Source organism: Salminus brasiliensis, chromosome 20 (genome assembly GCF_030463535.1).
Source record: "Salminus brasiliensis chromosome 20, fSalBra1.hap2, whole genome shotgun sequence".
Lineage (NCBI taxonomy): Eukaryota > Metazoa > Chordata > Actinopteri > Characiformes > Bryconidae > Salminus > Salminus brasiliensis.
This window is the reverse complement of record NC_132897.1, coordinates 30404455-30423078: the sequence shown is the minus strand read 5'-3', so window position 1 is coordinate 30423078 and position 18624 is coordinate 30404455. Positions and strand designations below refer to the sequence as shown.

Genomic DNA, 18624 nt, shown 5'->3' with positions numbered 1-18624 from the left:
GTTCTTGTTCCTTACATGCCTGAACCATGAAGGTCACAGAGGGCAAGTGGAAGTAAAAAGGCTAGTTTAGTGTCAGATCGCTGAATGACAATATTACTGCCAGCATAATTTCATGATTGTTTTTGCAATCTTTGATCTTTGCAATATTTGATTGGACATGTACTTGCAAAGAGAAAGAGGCAAATACAACAGAATGTTACAAACATGAGAACTGCATTGCACATTACATCAAACATGATATGTCTAATTACCTATGTAGAGTAAGGAGACATTTGATGCACTTTCACTGTGCATCTGTATGCTGTGAAACTGTCACCCCATCACCAGTGATCAAAATGATTATTGCTGCAATAATCATTTTTCCTGAGCCCAAGGGTTGCTATCCCATTTGACTAGATAATGAGTGGTGGGGTGACTTTGCTGCAAGCAAAAAGCAGTACAAAGCATGAGGAAGCTGACCTTTTTGGTGACGATGTTGCCATGCTCATCTGTAAATTGCTCCTCCCTCACTTGCTCTCCAGGAAGATCCTTGGCCTCATCGCCCTATGTAATATATGACAATGTAAAGGCAGTGTACAAAGCCTAAGAAAACCAAAGGCTTTTGGAAGCAAGAACAGACAGAAAAGCTGCTAAAAGCAGCGCATGTGGAAAAACCCAGCTTAGCTGATGAACACCATGAACATGCAAAAGGCTGAATGTTTTGAAGATTACTGAATCTTTATAAATTTTGTACCCATACATTAATAACAGCATGTTTATGTTTCTATTTAACATGTTTGTCTGGTTACCCAACTGATCAGCCACTGGCATAGGTGATAAATCAGTCCTTGAACAACTGGTAGATGACATGTAAGGCATGAATCACGGCTAAGTAAAGATCCAACCGCCAGAAATGCCTTTATGGCTAACAACAGGGGAGAAAAACAAGAAATGTCTGGAATTTTAAAAATCATTATTGGCTCCATTATGTTTGAGCAACAATTTCTAGATAATGCAAGTTAAGGAGAAAAACAACAAGGAAATGGTGCAGGAAAATGAAATGGGTAAATGCAGCCATTTACTCAAAGAAATGTACCACTGAAGTATAAGGCAAGCACGTAAGGAACCACATAAGGAATTTACATAAGAGTGCTTAAATGCTTTAGCACACCTGATCCCCACATTATAGGAATGACCTAGGTATGTGTTGCTAATGAGTTTACATTGTTTTCACCCACTACAGTTTTAGCAAATCACCAAAAAACATAAATTGACATCAGCAGAAATAAAATAGACCAGCCACAACCCTCTCTCCTCACCTTTCTACCCACTGACTATGACCATACCACAAACAACTCTTAGACTTTACTGAGTTCAGGGTAAACTATCATCAATATAAATGAGATATAATGGCCTTAGGAAAAAAAACTAAAAAGACTTCTTTGTTTGGTAAAGATATTGAAAGAGAGAATTATTAGTTTACAGAGTGGAAAGGATTCATAATGTATATGCCAGCAGCAACACTCAAAAACTTGCCAATGGCTCTGAAGAAGCTATAGCTGTTTCCTAAAACTAGGCCTTTTAATGTAATTTGCTATGCTCCATGACATCTGACATCTGACCAGGCAGCTGTCATGTTGGTTAGATGTTTTTAAGTAGCTAACAAAATAGTTGTGACTTAACTTATTTGTAGGAACTAGCATACTTAGTGTAACTTGTTGTTAACATTAACATCTCTGTCAACTGATCAATCATTCACATTTTACATGAACAGCTTGTTTTTAAACTAGTTAATGTTATTTAATACATATCAAATATTTGACTGAAAATATTTTACATTTTGACTAATTTACCAGCTAGGTAGCGTTAGGTGAGTCTTAGATAGCAAGCTGGTAAATTAGTCAAATACTCAAATTCTGTCAGTCAAATATTTGATATGTATAAAATAACATTAAGTATCTTACTAGCTACTAAAATAACCAGTAGATAATCTGAAAGGTCAGCTGCATCTAACTGTACTACACCTAAATAGTCTATTCTGTCTAAATGTCCAAATGTCAGAATCTCATCTACTTTTATTTTTGACATCTAAGATATGATATTTCCTATATGTCATTTTACTCGCATAGTATTTTTAGTATTTTTTAGTACTTTTAAAAACTTAAAAATATATTTTTACATATGTTACTATGTTACAGATTAAATAACAATAAAACATCAGTTTATCAGGATAATGTTAATCACACCCACTTGTACATACAGTATGAGTACTCTAAAGTACAGTAAGTCCTTGACAACTCTAGACATTCCATATTTAGCAATCCTATTATATGTCTTCCTGTTCTATTTCCTTGCCATAGCAGACCATTAAAGGCATTCCTAACCAAAATAAACTACGATTGATAATGTCCACACATTAAGCAAGCATGGCCAAGATTTTAGTAGCCATGTTAGCTTTTTTGTATAAAGTAACCCCTTAAAAACAGCATATAAATACAACACATCGCCAAATCAATTTTCTCCCTTGCTGCTTTATTTATTTGCCCCCCACCTCCCAACCCCCGCACTACAACAGGGGTACCTTCAGAATAACTCTGCGTCGCACTACACGAGTAGTGACGTTTTCCTCTTCATCTGGCACACTCTCGTCCTCCCCAAGTTCCCGGTCCAGTTGTGCATGAATGTAAGTTAGTGCAGATCGCACAGAGCCACTAGCAATGTGCAGCACATTCTGGCAACTGATCACCAGAAATGCCAACAACACAAAACTGAAGAGCAACTCTGTGACTAGGGCCCACATTGTGTCACGACTGCCCTCTCACTCACACTCACAGGCACATATACACATGCAGCTCCTCAAATCACACAGGTTTTATGCAACTCCACAAGCAGCCAAAGTTATCCGTTATCTTTTCCGATTTCTCATCCCAGATCTTGTGAGCAGCGCAAAGAGCATGAGCAAGAGTCAGTCCTCAGTTAGCCCCCATTCCCCCTCTCCCACCCGATGGTCTCACTGTCCTCTCTGTCTTTCTGAGCTCAGCTGGGTGTGGGAAGTAACTGACCAAATGTCACCAAACACATGTTCCTCTGGTTGGCTCTCTCTCTCTTTCTGTCTCTTTTTTCTTCTCTCTGTCGCTCTCTCTTTGGCTGCTCCCAAAAATACCCCCTCTCCCTGTCTGATGTCACCCCTGCAATCTGCACGCTTTAAATGCTTTTGGCTGGACAGTTCTATGAAGTGTGTGGAAGACACAAGCTAAAATAAATGTGAATCTCTGTTCAACATCGGTTTTAGTGGCGTAACATACTGTACATGACTGAAACCAAATGAATCATGCCAGTATTAGAATATTTGCTATTAAGGATTGGTGGCCTTCTTCCAGAAAAACTAGTAGCAGAAACATTCTGGGGCAACATTTAGCATATCTCCAATTCTCCAATTCAGACAATTCTAAATGCAATCCACAATGCTTATCCCATAGTGTGTATACCTGAGCACAAGCGTGCCTAACTTGTTTATGCAAATTTGTTCATAATAACACAATGTTGATTTAAACTATTTCTACTGACATGTATCATTAGGATACTAGGAGAAATATCCACTTAGGCTTAGGGGCATTGTAGCCAATGACCTTACTGTTCATACTGTTCATGCATTTCTTATCCAAATATAACTTATACAGTCCCTCCCCCAATGGCAAAAATTAGAAGCAGCAGCCACTGGGAGGGAGAGAGCGAGGGAGAGAGACAGGTGCTATATCTGGTACCAGCTGGTTCTTGTGTCCTTCTTGGGTTGTGTGTGTATGTCAGTGTTGGTGAGTAGTGATCATCTACGAACACTTACAGTGGGGAAAAAAGTATTTAGTCAGTCACCAGTTGTACAATTTCCCACTTAAAAAGATGAGAGAGGCCTGGAATTGACATCATAGGTAGACCTCAACTATGAGAGACAAAATGAGAAAAAAAAATCAGAAAATCACATATTGTCTGATTTTTAAAGAATTTATTTGCAAATAATGGTGGAAAATAAGTATTTGGTCAATAACAAAAGTTCATCTCAATACTTTTTTATATATCCTTTGTTGGCAATGACAGAGGTCAAATGTTTTCTGTAAGTCTTCAGAAGGTTGGCACACACCGTTGCTGGTATGTTGGCCCATTCCTCCATGCAGATCTCCTCTGGAGCAGTGATGTTTTGGGGCTGTTGGCGGGCAACACGGACTTTCAACTCCCTCCAAAGGTTTTCTATGGGGTTGAGATCTGGAGACTGGCTAGGCCACTCCAGGACCTTGAAATGCTTCTTACGAAGCCACTCCTTTGTTGCCCTGGCAGTGTGCTTGGGATCATTGTCATGCTGAAAGACCCAGCCACGTTTCATCTTCAATGCCCTTGCTGATGGAAGGAGGTTTGCACTCAAAATCTCACAATACATGGCCCCATTCATTCTTTCATGTACACGGACCAGTCGTCCTAGTCCCTTTGCAGAGAAACAGCCCATCAAAGCATGATGTTGCCACCCACATGCTTCACAGTTGGTATGGTGTTCTTTGGATGCAACTCAGCATTCACTCTCCTCCAAACACAACGAGTTGTGTTTGTACCAAACAGTTCTACTTTCGTTTCATCTGACCATAAGACCCAATACTCTTCCGGAACATCCAAATGCTCCCTCGCAAACTTCATACGCGCCCGGAAATGTACTGGTTTAAGCAGGGGAACACGTCTGGCACTGCAAGATCTGAGTCCCTGGCGACGTAGTGTGTTACTCACGGTGGCCTTTGTAACATTGGTCCCAGCTTTCTGCAGGTCATTCACTAGGTCCCCCCATGTGGTTCTGGGATTTTTGCTCACCGTTCTTGTGATCATTTTGACCCCACGGGCTGAGATCTTGCGTGGGGCCCCTGATCGGGGGAGATTAGCAGTGGTCTTGTAGGTCTCCCATTTTCTGATTATTGCTCCCTCTTCACACCAAGCTGCTTGCCTATTGCAGATTCAGTCTTCCCAGCCTGGTGCAGGTCTACAATTTTGTTTCTGGTGTCCTTCGTGTCCTTTTGTTTCTGGTGTCCATAGTGGAGTTTGGAGTGTGACTGTTTGAGGTTGTGGGCAGGTGTCTTTTATACTGTTAACGAGTTCAAACAGGTGCCATTAATACATGATAATACATGGTAATGAGTGGAGGACAGAGAAGCCTCTTAAAGAAGAAGTTACAGGTCTGTGACAGCCAGAAATCTTGCTTGTTTGTAGGTGACCAAATACTTATTTTCCACCATTATTTGCTTATAAATTCTTTAAAAATCAGACAATGTGATTTTCAGATATTTTCTTACTCATTTTGTCTCTCATAGTTGAGGTCTACCTATGATGTCAATTACAGGCCTCTCTCTTTTTTTAAGTGGGAGAACTTGCACAATTAGTGACTGACTAAATACTTTTTTCCCCACTGTATATGTGTGTAACTGAGTCTGTGCCTTTAAAAAAAAAGAATGATTATTGCTCCCAACCAAAAAATAATGTGGACGTGTTTCAGTCTGATTTTAGTGGGAGTAAACTTTTTGGAACGTGTGCTGCTAACTTGCACATGGCTTATCAGCATAAAGCCAACATTTTAATTTTCAACAAGAGGGTCAATGTTCATACGATTGAGGGTCAAAAAAATAGCAGCCTTGTGGCTGGAAGGTCACCAGTTCGATCCCAGAATAAGACTCAATAAAAAACCTACATTTCCTGTACACAAAAAAGTGCAGAAAGTGATGATGTACAGAGAGGGTTGAGTTCATTATGAATCAAACTTTGAATGTGTGTAGCCTCTCCTGAATCAATGCCGGGTTCTTACCTGTCCTCTAAGACGCATTTCTTCCCATCCTCGAAGTTCAGGTACTCTGTGGGGGAAGCCTAAGCCCTTCTCGAAAGGTTGGGTTCCTCGAAAATGCCCCCTCAGGATTTCTGAGTGCCCCATATCCCGCACTGGCTGGAGCAAGGCTTCCTGGGACAAGTGGGATTGATTTGGATCTCCATCCACTGTTGCCCGCACTGATGACATCATGGACTCCATAGCCTGCCTTGGACTTGGGGACTGAGAGTTTCCAACCCAGTTCTGCATGGGATCTGGGACAGAGTGCCATCCTGGGCCAGCCTGGTCCTGGAGGTAGGAAAGGAAGGAACCTCCACTTGACCTTAAAGAGGAAACATGAAATGTTGAAAGGACTTCTGTTCAGAAATGTTCATGTGAATAAGTTAAGTTGAACTTTAAAGCTTTTGTAGTCTTATAATATTTTTGATGCTGAGCAAACTGGAGAAAGGAAAACTGTGATGGTAAGCATCTATTAAGTAATGTGTGTAATGGTGTACTTGGGCCTGCCTTTTTTACTTGTAAATAATACATAATACCTTTTACTGTCTGTCTGAATTAAATAGTGGTTAATTTAAACAATTTCATTGAGTTGAATAAACCCAGTTCAATTGCATGTTACCACATGAAGTAATTTTAGTAAGATTGTCAGTTCCCAACTAAGATGTTGGCCCACTGTAAGCACAGAGCCTGCCAAAATAAATCAAAATAAAAACGATACAAATTAAAGATAAAAAAGTAAAATTCAAATATAAGTTTAGAAACTTAGAAAAAATTATAACCTTGTGAGCTTACCTGTCACCATTGCGATCAGCCACTCGGCTAAGCCCAGGTGACTCACTCATTCGAGCATAAACCCTCTGCTGCCCTGTAACGAGAGACAAGCCTTCCTCTAAGCCTGTGCCATCTCCTCCTCCTCCCAACCCCCCATTGGCTCCTCCAGAAATGCTCCTGCCTGCATCAACTGCAGGCCCCTCTGCCTTCTCGTCCGTCTCCAACCTTTGACCTCTGTCCAGCCCATTGATGTTGACCCCTCCGCTTGTACTGGGGGTGGCAGCAGTGCTGTGCTCGGAGTCTGCCCCAATGGACTGGTCCTCCAGCAGCTCGATGGAGCCGCTGAGTCCCCCAGTGCCTCCCAACTCCCCGGGTACACGTCCTCCGCCTGGCGTCACACACCCTGGCCTCCCCAGGCTTCCGTAGAGCAGGCCCTCTGAGTCATCCGCATTGCTGCACTCGAGTGAGGAGTCCTCCACAGTCACCAGTGAGGGGCTGTTGCCCGAGGGCCACACCTGCACCTCAGACATCTCCATGAGGGTGTCCTCCTCCGTGGTGGCGATGGGCGCGCACTCCATGCTCGACACTTCTTGCCAATAGGGCTCGTGGCCCAGCGGTGAGGGCAGACTATACTGCATGGAGGCCGGCGAGAGCAGCTCCTCCTGCACCACCAGCCCATAACCTGGAGCGACACAGAGAGAGGCACACTGACACAGGCCCCCCCCGCTGCGCCCCACCCCGCCACCACCCATTCCATCCCCTCCTTACAGCCCTGGGAGGGATGTGCTCTGGACAAGGGAAGGGAAGGGATCACAAGGTAAGCAAGGATGACCTGGGGTCACGGGAGAAGATGGGAAAAGGGAGGGGTGGTAAGGTTCTTGCAAGCCAGAGCAGCCAGCAGCAGGAGTGCAGGCAGCGGGGGCAGTGGCGAATACACAACATAATGGCCTATAAAATTCCGGCACTGCTCCGCTGGCTGACCCTTACAGGTAGAAGAACATACTGCCCTATCAGTGTAAATGAAAGAGGAATAGTTCTTGTCAGTTACCAACCAGGAAGCAAAGACATCCCTACTGACCTTTAAAGTCTCACCACCCACTCACACACATTCGTGCATACGCTTTCATGCGTCCATTCTCAGAGTCATATCATTTGTTGTTAATGTCAGGCTAGAGAGCATGCATGCAGGCAACCATATACTTACATTCAGTCCTTATTTTTTCACTCTATAAAGTATCTTGGACACCTGTTGGTCCTTATTGAGAACAATGTTTATTTGTTTTTTATTGCTTTTTGTATTATTTGCAACTGAAAGCGAAGTTGTTCCGACTCCCAGGGAAAAATCAAGCAAACTTTTAGTCAGGCACTAATGGTTTAATAAAGGATGGCTCTAATTCTTTTCCACTGACACCAATGAATGAGTGAAAGAATTAATGAATGAATAAAAGAGAACCTATCTAGCTAGATTTAACAATGAATTCATGATGGTGAAGCATTTAATAACATTCAGATTTAATGAGATTCAGAGAGTTTAAGGTTTTGAAATAAGCAAGCTGTTTTCTGAAATACCTTTAGATAGTCACTACACTACTAGAAATGCATACACGTGAAAAAGCATGGGATGAGAAAATTACAAACCCATATCATATTAAATGTTGACCAGTTTCACCAGGATATTCTTACCCAGATGGGATGATTACCCACTGGGGTGATTCAATCATGTCTATTGTTGTTTTAACCTGAGGAATGTGGACACCTTTGTTTTATTTTAGCTCAGAGCACAGAGCTAAAATAAAGGCAGTAGTTTGGCCTACAATCTTCTGCTATGTTAACATCCCCAAGACATGGCAGCAAATTGCAGCAAAGACCTCAGTGTTGTCCATATGGATTCAAATTAATGCAACTTCAGGGATATGGCTGAGTAGCTGTTAAGAAATATTTTTACACCCCCTTACACTCTTTTTATTGGCCAGTATATAAAACAATGAAAGACTGGTGAGGTTTTCCCTTAATCAGGTAGACAAGTGCAAGATAGGCATTTTGTGTATTGTGTGACACAACACTTATCCTGACAAAAGCAAAGGACCTTTTTGGCTATATCCCTTGACCTGTTTTACAGCCCTGTGGTGATAAGGCTCTTCCCACTACACACCAGAAGGTTTTGTTTACCACATGGCCCTGGAATGTGAGTTCAGTGAAAGGATTGGCTTCCCTTCATAATTGCATGACTTTGCAAAGTTGCTGGTATTTCACAGTATGGTACATGTTGTAAAAACGCCTATAGCATGCTATGACAACGTGGCAACAACAGAATCACATGACATTTTTGAGCTGTTTTTAACGTAATAAAACATATTACAAAATGTTTTATTACAGGTAACCTACAGTATGTTCATATAGTAAATCAGTATTGATTACATGAATCCTTAAAAGTCTAGAATTTGTAGAAATGTTTAAAATGCTGGATTAGAATTTGAGCAAATATAATATACATTTGAAATATAAATGAATATAAATAAATAGCAATGAAGGTACTACTTAACATTGGGTTTTGTGCATTGGATATTCAACCCTTCCATATGCCGTCTTTCTCTTTATCCCCACCACCCCCCACCCACACCCACACACACCCACACACTCAAACAGAGATTGTTGCTAAAGGGTTGCCTACAAATATTTTATTTATGAAGGACAGTTATAATGTTTGTGCCACTGTGTATCTGAAAGCAGGCCATGAGTGTAACACAATATATCACAGGCTTGGAATACGCTGAGTGCGCAAGGGATATTAGTGACACCAGCTGGTCGCAACTCAGCATCAAAAGATGTGACACCACTGATATCTGCCTTACAAAAAAAGGGCAGAGGTTGCAGTGTTCATCAAGGTGCTAGTGTTAGTTGCAGAGTTCTCTGAACTCAATGTTCTATAGTTCTGTGTCATAGATGTGAGTCTCACGCATTTAACTTGTATTAATTTGTGGATACAGCATGTCTGCATGTGAATCATTGAAAGTATGTACATTCATGGATGGTTTGTGTGTGTATACACATAGATGCTAGGGGTGTAGGATAATTGCCATTATCTGCATTTGTTTATTGTTCAAAATATCTGAACATGGGCGTGGCCTAAATTTAAGGTTTCTGTTTATGCAGCATTTAATTTTGCGAGTGTGTTTACAATGTATTCTCTGTCCGTTCTGATTAATTTCTCTGTATGGTTACATCTGTGATGCTATATGTAGGACAGATGGGCCCTGTTGTCTGGTGGGACGCATGCACACACATATAGAGAAACACACACAGAGATATAAAAAAAACACAAAATCCATATATAAATGCATTGAAAAGCATTAAGTAACTGAACAACAAACTCACAAAAGAGACTTGACATAAACAAACATATAGAACAGACACTAGCACAAAAAACACACTAGCTAATGGAGTAGTTGTGATAAAAAGTATTAAAGTTCTATAACAAGGAATAGCAAGACTGACTGGTGATGCATCAGTCACAGATAAAAGGCAGATATGAAGAAAGGGGCTTTTACAACATTCACTTCAGGGTGATACAATGACCAAAAAGCTTCATAGTAATGAACAACACCTTTTTTCACCCTAACAGGAGCACTCGTAAAGCTTTTAGTGAATACACTACATACCATGCTGGGCAAGCTCAGCCTCACATGCAAAACGTACAGCATGCAAGTTTGCAGTTTATTTGAAGGGCATTCCCATGTGAATTTTGCAACCTACACACATGACAAAGGCACAAAGAACAGTCTTAACTAAGATAGAACCAAAAAAATGGTGTGTACATGTCTGTAGTTTTACATGACCAGTACTCTACATATACTACATTAACTTCATCCCCTGGCCCTGGCCCTGATTTATCTGCCATAAACATAAACCACAAAAAGGTGCAACAAATGGTTCTTTGAGCAATGCCATAAGAGAACCACTTTGGATTTTATAAAGAACCATTTTTGTGAGATCTGGGAGTGTGAAGATTTTTAAATACTTTTTAAAAAACCTTTACAAGTGAATGATCTTTAAATCTTTAAAGGGTATTCATACTCATGTACAAACATGGTTATTAGGAGAAACAAATGGTTTTAAGAATTTAGGTGCACTTGGGGATATACAGTAATACACACAATTACCCAGTAATCTTGCTGGGCCTGATACACTTATAGAAAAACTATGTGCAGAAAAGTGAAATATACCTGACAAACTGGCAACTAGTGTACAATATGTCAGCATACACTGTTTACATAAGCATTCAGCAGACTTATGATGTCAGATGCTGTAAATGTGCCCTTCGGTTAAAGCCCTTCAAGCAAAATGATATTCAAATGTCCTGATTAGAATTCATCCACTAGTGTCTCTTTTCCCCATGCACATTCAGGGTTAGCGAAAAGTCACAACAGCAGCAAGCCTCATGTGCATGCATACAGGCATCAGGGTAGGAAGACAGGAGAGAGCAGGGGTTTATATTAGAAAGATATTGAAAAAGAGACAGAATAGAAAGATAGAAGGAGAGAGGACAGGGAAATAAGAGACAGAAAGAGGAAATAGAAGACAAAGACAGAAGGTGACAGGGTGAGTCAGAAACACCTCCCTCCTGCAGGGGGCACTGCATATACAGCTAGTGAAGAGGGAATTGTTTTGTTTTTTTTTTATCACAAAAGAGACCAGTAAGAAAGGTGGTGTGTTTTGTGGGGGGAAAAGGGAAGAGGTAAAAATGTAGACCTAACAGGTCTAAAGATAAAGAGATGAGGGCCAGAGGTCAACATGATGTCTGTATGAGGTCAAAGGTTGGAGAGGTGTGGAGAAGAAGGAGGAGTAGTAGGAGGAAGAGGCTGGGCTGTAGAAGACATGTGCAGAGAACACAAAGACAGGGGTCAAAGGGAAGAGGGATGGCACTTCGTCTAGACTGGCAGTAAACATTTAACTGGTCTAAATTGTATGTGTTCTTAAATCTTCTGGATAAATGCATTCAGGTTATGTGAGTTGAGGATTTAATTTGTTACTTGTGCTAAGGTGAATTAAGGTTAATTATTTATGTAATTTATAAGTCTAACAAGTCTAAATCTAAAAGACACTGGTTGGTGTAGTGTAGTGAGGAGCCTTCCCAGTGTCAGACCAGGTTTCGATTCTTAAGCCCACCACACTACATTAATGGTCCAGGGCAACACTAGTACTATTATACTCTGGATCCGAGTGTAGCCAAATACCACAAATGTAAATGTAAAAAAGACTCTCTAATCTACATATGTGGAAGAATTTGTCCAGACAAACTTCCAAATTAAGTAGCACAGATGTCAATGGGTGTTGAACCCTTTTTTCCCCTATTTAATTACCTTGTAAGTCACACCAGGGTTCTAAAAATCAGGCCATGCAGGGGCATTATCCAGCACATTTCCCCTGTCACACACACACCTGATTCATCTCTTAAGTGTCTGGTTTAGTAGGTGTACTTGGCTCTTCAGGACAAGAACTGAAGAAGCCTGTCATGTACATAAGCTTGGACAAATCTTGGACAAATAAAATAGCCATATACCTGATTTCCACTCTAATACTATGCTAATTGTTCTTTTGCTATAATAACAGGCTCAGGGATATCAGGTAAGGAGATGGTTCCTGTCCACTATCACCAACTTTGTGTTTAATGTTCAACGCAACATTAACACTCCCACATTCCAGAATAACAGCTGTAGGGAGCAGAGGTTAAAATCTTTGTGAGACAGGTTCAACAGACATGATAGAACACTGGGACACTTTGACTGACTAGCAAATTTACCAGACCTTAATCTCAGTTCTCAATCTGAAAAAGAAAATGAAAAGTAAACAAGGCGCACAACTCTCACCCAATTAGAGTGCAAGAGTGGGTTAAAAAGGACCAGTCTCAAGAGGCTGGTGTAACACTGTGTAACAAGTGACAAGTTTGGCACTGTTACTATGGCAATGGGACATGTATTCATGGACTAATTATTTTTAGTCAGAATAGTTATTTTTTTACTTTCAGTGTTGTAGTACATACCACTTAGAGTAATGGCAAATGGCTTTGAGAAGAACTTGAAAATTTGAAAATCACCTTAAGTTACAATTAGCTTTCTCCTAAATTGACCACCAGAAATTCATAAGAAGACAAAAAGTCATGACACCAAATGGATGCTTCTTACAACTGACCTTTTCCAACATCGTAACACAGCCTGTACTGGAGATTTACTTCCTGCTACTACCTGTTCTCCTTTTGAACAAGACTGTCCCACATCTGGCCCTGACAAACATGAGGCAGACCAGATTGTGACAGGTTTATGCAGAATGACCCATTTAGGATGTAACGGTGAACTCACAGGTAATTGTAATGACCTTCATACAGGCATCAGGAGGCGTCATGAGGAAAAGGATGTGTATTTCTTTTAAAGGAATAGTTTTTATGGAATAATATGGTGAAATGGTGTACCCATATTTTCCAGTGACCCCAAATGGATTTAATTAGCAAAGACATGTTTAGCAGTTTGCTTCTGTAGTTAATGTAGCTAACATGTAATTGAGGCTTATACTTCAACAACTAGCATAATGTAAGCAGGTATAAGGGGATGCTTATATTATGTCACTACATTGTGAGGCTAAAGCAAACTTTGGACATCAAACATCTTGGCTGATGAACTACATCCGGTAATGGGAAAAATGCGGATTTAATTTCTTGACAAAACTATTTTTAAAATACACACCAAGCCTCTGTTTTATGATTTATGTTATATTTCATATATTTTTTGGTTGAAGAGATAGATGAAAGTTACTGATACATTACATTACAGTAATAAGCTGCATACAGTACCTTAATAGCCATAACAATTTGTATTAGAGCCTAATCATATTTGTCATGTTGGCACAACGAGAGAACCTTCAGTGTTGGCACAACTGCTATATCACATATAACTATGAATTAATACAGAACTAGAACCTCTGGTCATGTATTTTAATTTACTGGGAGTGGATCACCTTTGAACAGCTTTCATTTCTTTGCTTATTTCACAAATCAAAGTCATACAAACATAATGACAATGGAAGTTGATCAGCATCAAACTGATAAGCGGGCTATAGGGATGTCCTTGGTCCTGGTCCTGGTGACAGCAGAACTAATTAAAAGTGAAAGTTCTCAACTAGGTTGTCAGGCATCAGCAGTTAGAACAGAGAGGGGGAATGGAGCAGCTGTTAGCTGGAGGAGAAGAGAAGCCTAGTCTTGGGGGGAAAGGGCTCACGAAGGACAAGGAAAATGGGCATTATGGAGGGACAAGGGACTGAAGAATCTCTTACCATTTGTCATGCCAGGAGATAGGTGGTCTCTGTCATTGTGTCTACGCCTTGATGTTTCATGGCCTCCTTGCTGACCTGCCTGCTGGCCCTGCCCTTCCAGCATGTTTACAATATCCATTCTATCAATGCTCTTCAGAGCCATGAACAGGCTCTCCACTGCAGCAGTTGAAAGTACGTATAGATAACACAGAGAAACAGAGAGCAAGAGAGATAGAATTGCATGACAGAATACATACGGACATCAAATACAAAAAAACAAACACCTGTCACAAACACCTGTCTCAATTCATAATACTTAATACTATTATCCCATTTATAAATGCATATAACCAGAGGCCATATACTGGTAGTTAGCAACTAAATTGCCTATATTTGCACTATACATTGCGACCTCTGGTTCTTATCACCACTATTGTTAACAAATCTGAGTTTAATAGTGTCAGATCAAATCACTCTGAATTACCTTTTTAAACCTGGTTGAATTAGCAAAGCAACACATAAACAGGTAAAAATGACCAAATTGTTCACCTAGGCCAAAAGGAGTTAGTATCCAAACAGGACACATTTGGTATGCAAATTCTGCTTCTTTTTGTGTTGTACTAGAGCTACAAAGCTAACATAGCTAACAAGTATTTGTTGCATGTAGCTGGTCTGAATAATCCCACTTGTCCAAAACCACTTTGAGTTGCAATCTCTGCAGTATGAATAAGCTGTTCTCTAAAAAATTACTTTGGGATTGCTGCTACTATTCCAGCTTGTTTTCTAGTGTTATAGATCTGTGTTAGATCAGTTTATGTTTCATGATTATTTAACAGCTTAATGTGTTTTGAGACAGCGTATGCTAACTAAAGAAGCAAACTTTGAACAGCTTATCTAAGGAAAACTGTGTAAATATATATATATATTACTAGAAATACTATACTATACTATGTGCAATACCCCCCTCCCACATGTGCACTTAAGAGTCATTTGCAATAACCTGTAAATAATATTGCTATTGCTTTTTTAAATTCTTATTTATATTGTGTATATAGTGTAAATTATTTATCTACATTTTTTGTAACTGAGTGTCTTGCTATCCCTGCTGTGTCTTGCTATATTCTGCTGTGACACTGAGAATTTCCCCACTGTGGGACTAATAAAGGATTATCTTATCTTATCTCTTATCTTATGTGACAAACTGTGGCTTAAATATATGGGAATTGTAAGAAAATTCCCAAAACATAGTGAATGTTTATTCAAATTAAACAATTAAATCCTATTAAAGTTCATATTTTGCCTATTTAGTGTAAACATTTGCTCAGTGGCATGGAATTTTGGTTTTGAAGAGAAAAAAAGTCAAATTTAGGTGTGCTTTTACAGTTGACTGAGAACTTACTCTTGGCTCTCTTGCCCTCTCGACTAGCCCATAAGTTGAGCAGTACCGAGCTTTGCTCCAGGAGTGAATTGGGATTTTCCACGCGAATCTTGTTAATGTCATCCACACTGAATTGAAGTTCTCGAGCCAGCTCTGTGTAGGGATTGGAGAGGAATGAAGCTTGTAAACTTTTACATGTCTAGTTATGATGCTTGTAGTGTAATCAAGTTTTGTGTTACTAACAATTACTATTAATGACCGGTTTTGGACCAAAAATGTTTTAGACAATATGATTTGTTAGATACAGTTCTGTGATAAATACATAAAGGAGTAATGGACCTCCAGATATGTTTTGATAAGACATACCTTGATAAGCATTCACACATACAGACTCACACACATTCACTCACCAGCCCAGCTCAGTCCCAGCTGTTCAGCTATTAAAGCCATCTTTAACTCCGTCCTTTCCATGGCGCTCATTGATGCTGCAGAAATCAGACCATCATTGGCTCAGGCTTTCTGCACTGTATAATGCTAAAACTCAAAATCATTTTCAAAGCTTAATCAAGCAAAGGCAATATGATTTAGGGATGGGCATTTAACCATTTCCACTATTTGAATATCTGCATTTTCATAGTACTCAGATATTTCATCAAGAAAATCAATACAATAAAAATACTATACTGTACTGCTAATACTATTCTGAACAAATATGGCAGACACACAAATGAGTAAAAAAGGAAATCCAGTGTGTTGGCTTATACGATGCTAACTTGCTAAACTTATGAGGACAGCAATATTATTCTGTAAGACAAGGAATGTTTTTGTTACCATGTTAATACTACACTATAATATGTTGCTTGTGTGAAGCCATCATAGTGCCATAAACAGGCCAATAAAAACTGAATGTATGTGTTTTGAAATGGGCCCTCAATAGAAGCAAAGAAAACAACTACATTCTTCACCACTTTTAACATATGACACAATATCCTGTAATCAGATATTCTTTGTGGTTCTATATCACACATTTGATCAAAATGTATTTAAAAATGATAATTAATTACAAAACCCAAATAAATAAAGTACTAAAAGTTTGGATATCTATGTTTAAATAACCACGCCCATCCCTAGTGTGAGTTATGGATGTGAGACATGCATGAGAGCTATATGCAGGAATGCTCTTACCCATACTTGGTTCATTAAGAGCACTGTATCTCTCTCTAAGGGCCAAAGGGGTAAGTGTTCTCCTTCGGTCTTCACCCCCTACGATCTGATATGAGAGAATGGTGCTTATATAGTGTTCAAGCAAGTGTATGTACCTCATTGCTTGAATGGGTAATGGGAGTGCATAACAGTGTTGGTGGATCTATTTGGTTACCTTAATGCATGGTGGCATGGTTATATTAAGGTTGCAGAGTACTTGTTGGCTATCTTCATACTTTGTAGACTTGCGCAAAAAGGACAAGAAACCAGATGGGTCTTTACTGCTGTCTCTGACCTGGAAAAGACAAAAACAATCAATGTTCCAAGAATTCAAGATCAGGACCTGTTTGAAATGAATAATTAAGAGATTAGAAACCATTGTCAAGGTAATTAGGCAAATGCACACGTACCTTCACAGAGACAGGAAGTCTATTGTCTCTAAAGGCCTGAAAGCTAAAACATCTGGGCTGCTGCGTGGCTTTCCGCATGGGAACCAAGTTACCAGAACACTCCAAGTGTAAAGGCATGCCCTCCATCACCTAAGAGCAATGTAACAGTATGGTCAAACGGTGCCATCAGGATAATACAATTTAATGCATTTCAACAGAATCACTGTAACATCTGTGATCATTTGTAAGATGATACAAAAAGTATTACTAACAACTAACACATTTGTTCTTTGCATATTTTATTCGAAGGCTTTTAAGACTTTTAGAAATTTAGACAACTTCAGGCATGCAATTTCAGTAGCTAGGTTCTAGGTTCTAGTTCTTAGGTCAAAGAGTATTTTTGACAGTGACATGTTTTTTGCAATTTAGCCTCTGTAAATGCCTACAGTGGATTTGAAATGAAGTAGTGTGGTGATAGCCTACACTTTCAGCTTTAATTCATATTGTGCAAAGCATATTGTGCTATGTATGTTGTGCTAGACTACTTTGTGTCAAAGTTTAACAAGCAGTTTAATTTGTTTATTTATGGCAAAAAATAACATTTTATGTTCCTGAACAAAATTAACATTATGATTTTGTAACAACAAGAAAAATACATTTCCTGAAAGAAAAACATGTTAGAGTTGCTTGATGATTGTAAGGCAATGGCTATGGTTTCCCTGATGGTTGCTATGGTGTCTCAAGTAGTTGCTCAGTAGTTGTAGCTGTGGTTGCCACTATCTTAAAAAACTGCAGAACGAGGTTATTTTTCTAAGAATAGTCTCCATCCTAAAGAAATTCCCTTGCCTGGTTTCACCCCGATCCACACCTCAAACGTGCTATACACTGCATGCATATGTCACCCATTCATTTCTAATGTCTAGTTATTTTTTAACAGGAACACCAAGGCTGTACATTTGTTGTGGACAAAATCATGGAAGAAAAAATATAAAAATTTATCAATTAAGTAAAGGCCTGGGAAAGCATCTGAAAGGTGAAAAAAGTTCAAATTCATGGGTTGTAGTTCAGCTACTTTATGTTGTAGCCATTGCTGACACAGGCAGTCAGTTGTGCACACACAGTTTGTTTCTCATTAGAAAAGTAGAATGGGAAGCACTACAGCTGCTGAGCCAAGGTCACTATGTCCTATGTTCTCAGCAAATCATTGTTACTACAATCTTGGCATGAATCAGGCAGACCAGCAGTACTACCAACAGTATTTGAGTGCTGAAAGGTGATAAAAAAGTGACTTTGAATGTGGTGTGACAGTTCAAAGACAGGTAACCTTCCCCATATGGATGTCCCTTTAGGCTTTTTGTATCCATTTTGAAGGATTACTAGTAGTGTGAAAAGAAAAAAAAATTGTAAATCAGAGGGATCAAAGCAGAAAGATGTGAAACACTGCATTTTTTTTGTCTCAAGGGGATAATGACAGTTTTTTTAGTATATATATTTTAAAAGTAGGCTTAATTTTAAAAGTGCATACTTTTAGCATTAAAACTTTAGACATATTTAAATATATTCTAAATGTATTTCAACTTAGTATGTCAACGTATATTGTAATTAAGCAAAGTTTACATACACCTTAAAAGCATTATGATGTGCTTTTGAGTGCTTAAGTAGATTTAAACATGTATTTTTAAAACAGTATTGTTATTACACTTAAAATGATAAATATACTACTTTGTGTACTGATGCACATATTGCGTGTACTT

General features: G+C 39.4%; 1 protein-coding gene across 9 annotated transcripts in view; it reads right to left on the bottom strand.

Moving 5' to 3' along the window:
• Nucleotides 1-18624, bottom strand: part of LOC140542395 (ankyrin-1-like) — a 106692-nt gene that overhangs the window by 10004 nt on the left and 78064 nt on the right. For 7 of the 9 annotated variants that reach the window (XM_072665336.1, XM_072665339.1, XM_072665338.1 and 4 more), the window contains 9 exons: nucleotides 16892-17020; nucleotides 16657-16776; nucleotides 16464-16548; nucleotides 15689-15763; nucleotides 15300-15431; nucleotides 13922-14077; nucleotides 6620-7280; nucleotides 5810-6149; nucleotides 460-543 (listed from right to left, as the gene is read on the bottom strand). In XM_072665336.1, the coding sequence (XP_072521437.1) occupies nucleotides 460-543; nucleotides 5810-6149; nucleotides 6620-7280; nucleotides 13922-14077; nucleotides 15300-15431; nucleotides 15689-15763; nucleotides 16464-16548; nucleotides 16657-16776; nucleotides 16892-17020 (1782 nt within the window). The remainder of the gene's footprint in view (nucleotides 1-459; nucleotides 544-5809; nucleotides 6150-6619; nucleotides 7281-13921; nucleotides 14078-15299; nucleotides 15432-15688; nucleotides 15764-16463; nucleotides 16549-16656; nucleotides 16777-16891; nucleotides 17021-18624) is intronic. The other 2 variants (XM_072665337.1, XM_072665344.1) reach the window with 2 other exon arrangements.